Source organism: Merops nubicus, unplaced genomic scaffold, assembly GCF_000691845.1.
Source record: "Merops nubicus isolate BGI_N331 unplaced genomic scaffold, ASM69184v1 scaffold31266, whole genome shotgun sequence".
NCBI lineage: Eukaryota > Metazoa > Chordata > Aves > Coraciiformes > Meropidae > Merops > Merops nubicus.
Window position 1 is genome coordinate 1 of NW_008616083.1, and position 2,656 is coordinate 2,656.

Sequence of the window (2,656 nt, forward strand, 5' to 3'; positions counted from 1 at the left end):
TGAACAGGGCAGCTGGGCTCTCGCTTTGCCACCCGTGGTGTGTCCTGTGTCCCCATCGTCTGCCCCCTCCCTGCAGGGCAGGAGGGTACAAACCCCCCGCGTGGGGTCGGGCAGAGCTGCCCCGGCACGACAGAGACCCCGATGGCTTTCTGCCTGGGTGTCCCATGAGGACAAGCAGGGTGGTGGAGGCCCAGGTTCCCACACGAGCACGCTGCCCTGTGCCACGTGTCCCCCGACCCTACACTGCCCAAAGCCATCCTGGGCGAGGTGTAAATCTCCCTGTACTCACAAACAGCATTAGGGGATTACCTGGGGCAAGCGGGAGAGGGATTTCCCGTTCCACCCCTTGGCACCGTGCGGGGCTGACCTTGAGCCCCCTGTCCTGCCAGCCTGTGGCATCTCCCACTTTTCTCTGGTGCTTCATCCCCAAAAAGACTCCAGATCCTGTGGAGCTGGTGGCACTGGCTGGATTGGGCCACACAGTGCTCCAGCCACCCCGAATCCCCGGCTAATCCCAGTGCCAGCAGCACCCTGGCTCCACTTTTACCTCCCAGCACCTCCTAAGACGCTTTGAGGATGATGCCCAACGTGGCCTCTCCCCATCTGCTCTCCAGCTGGGTGGCTGTGGGATGGGGACATGCCCATGACCAGTGGGACAGGGTCTGCACTTGCCAGCCTCAGACTGGGCAGCTGGCGACAGGTCCCAGGCAGCAGGATGGGGAGGCAAGGAGCTAGCGTCCATCTCCACAACACAGAGCCCCCCAGACTCACTGAACTTGGTCCTCCCAATTTTTTTCCACCAAAGTCCATCCCACACTGCTGCCACCATCCCCATTTGTGAGGTGGATCGCGGGGGGACCCCTCACCCCATCACATTTGGCTGCCCGTGCTGGGATGGCCAAGGACACGCCAGTTTTGAGGGATTTTTAGCAGAGCCAGTGTGGGGGGGGATGTTTCGGGCTCATCTCCAAGAGAAATGTTTATGTTAAGGGAGGGTGGGAGGGGGGAGAAGAAAAGCATCATTCATCAGCGTTAGGAAAAAGGGAAATCGTATTAGAGGCGGCCGCGGGGATTGCAGATAAGAGCCGCTCTCCCCAGATTACTCCAACTTTAATACAGCCCAGGAAAGCTCTGGACAGTCGGCGCCTCGCTCCCCACTATGGAAATGAAACCCCAATCTCTTGTGGGAGAGCCCAAAACTTCCCTCTCTCCCCATTCACAGAGGTCCAGCCGGCACAGATGGGCAAGGCTACACCCCGCAGAGCAGCAGGAACGTCTGCGGGGTGTCCCACCCCACCGGACCCCCCTTTCCAACCCCATCTCCAGACTCACTTTTCGTAGTCGACGTTGTCCTTGTCGCAGCGCGTGTCCTTGTGCTTCTCCCAGTCCTTGCCGTGCTTGCAGGTGGTGAGGGAGATGATGTCCTTCCCGTTGTGGATGTGGTGCAGCGCGTTCCTGGTGCCGGAGCCGATGCCGGTGAGGTACCGCTTCCCCTTGAACACCAACAAGTATTTCTTTTTGGGGGGAATGGAGTCCTGGTACAACCACCCCCTCTCCCCGCCGCGCTGCGGGTGGTCCTTGGAGAAGAGAGGGATGGAGATGTCGAAGCCAGGCCTGAAGTTCTCGGTGTAGAAGCTGGCTTTGGCCAGGATGGCCTGGCCGATGTCGAAGCCCAGGTCCTCGGTGTAATTGGGCCAGGTACCCGAGTAGAGGTTGAAGATGAGGTGGTTGCGGCCACCATTCCAGAGAGGGAAGCTGCGGATTTTCTCATCAACATTACGGACGTATTGACCCGAGAGGTGGTCGCGGTCCAGCGTGTCGATGCTGAGGATGAAGAGGCAAGCTTCCTCGGGGTGCGGGGTGTAGTAGCGGGAGTGCTCGATGGAGGTGAGGATTTTGCTGTAGCTCTCCGAGAGGGGCTGGTCCTTCTCCCGGGGGTAGGTGAAGACTTTGAAGCCGTGCTTCTCACACCTGGAGAAGTCGAAGCAGGTTTCCATCCGGCATCTGCTGTCCTTGTAGACGTTCAGCCGTGCCGCCCGCTGCTCCCGGGGCGATGGCAGCGGGGGGTCCCCATCGTTCTGGAGCTCCTCGGGGTCTGCAAAGCTTTGGAGGAGGGACCGATCCGTCCAGCGGGGCCAGTTCCTCCGGGCTTCGGCTTTCCTCCCAGAAAAGAAAGCAAAACGGCGCAGCTGGTCTCCTCCAAAGAAGAAAAGCAGGAGCCAAGAGGCAAGGAAAGTCAGGAAAATGTATTTCTTCCTGGTCTGCATAGGTTCATGTGCGGCTTCGGCTCCTCATCGGGCTTGGATGGGTGTCGGAGTTTGGTCAAAAGGCCGATGTCCTGAACCCCACGCGGGTGGTGGGACAGATCCCGGCCCCCAGGGATTGTCCTGTGGCCCTTGCAGCCTGTGGGAGCACAGACAAACCCCACGGTCCTCTTGCTGCCCTCTCTGCCCAGGGCTGTGCTGGCTTTTCGGGGCTGTGCCTCTCTCCAGGCACGGAGCAGAGCTGGGCGCAGCGCTGTCCCACTCCCTTCCCTCCGGCACAGAGATCACTTCGCCGGGCCCCCGCGCAGCGACAATGACATTTCCATCCCCGCTTGGCCCAGCTTCAAATCCCTGGAGAAGGGGAGAGGTCGCAGCGTCGCTGTCCTGCTGCC

General features: G+C 60.4%; 1 protein-coding gene across 1 annotated transcript; it reads right to left on the minus strand.

Moving 5' to 3' along the window:
* Window positions 1-1,328: 1,328 nt before the first annotated feature.
* Window positions 1,329-2,267, minus strand: LOC103775300 (exostosin-1c-like). The gene has a single exon (XM_008942747.1). The coding sequence runs from the start codon at window positions 2,265-2,267 to the stop codon at window positions 1,329-1,331; it is 939 nt and encodes a 312-aa protein (XP_008940995.1).
* Between the last annotated feature and the right edge of the window lie 389 nt (window positions 2,268-2,656).

Bases quoted from the DNA above. Each gene is read 5' to 3' on its own strand.
- LOC103775300 (XM_008942747.1), bottom strand. From the start codon at position 2,267: ATGCAGACCAGGAAGAAATACATTTTCCTGACTTTCCTTGCCTCTTGG.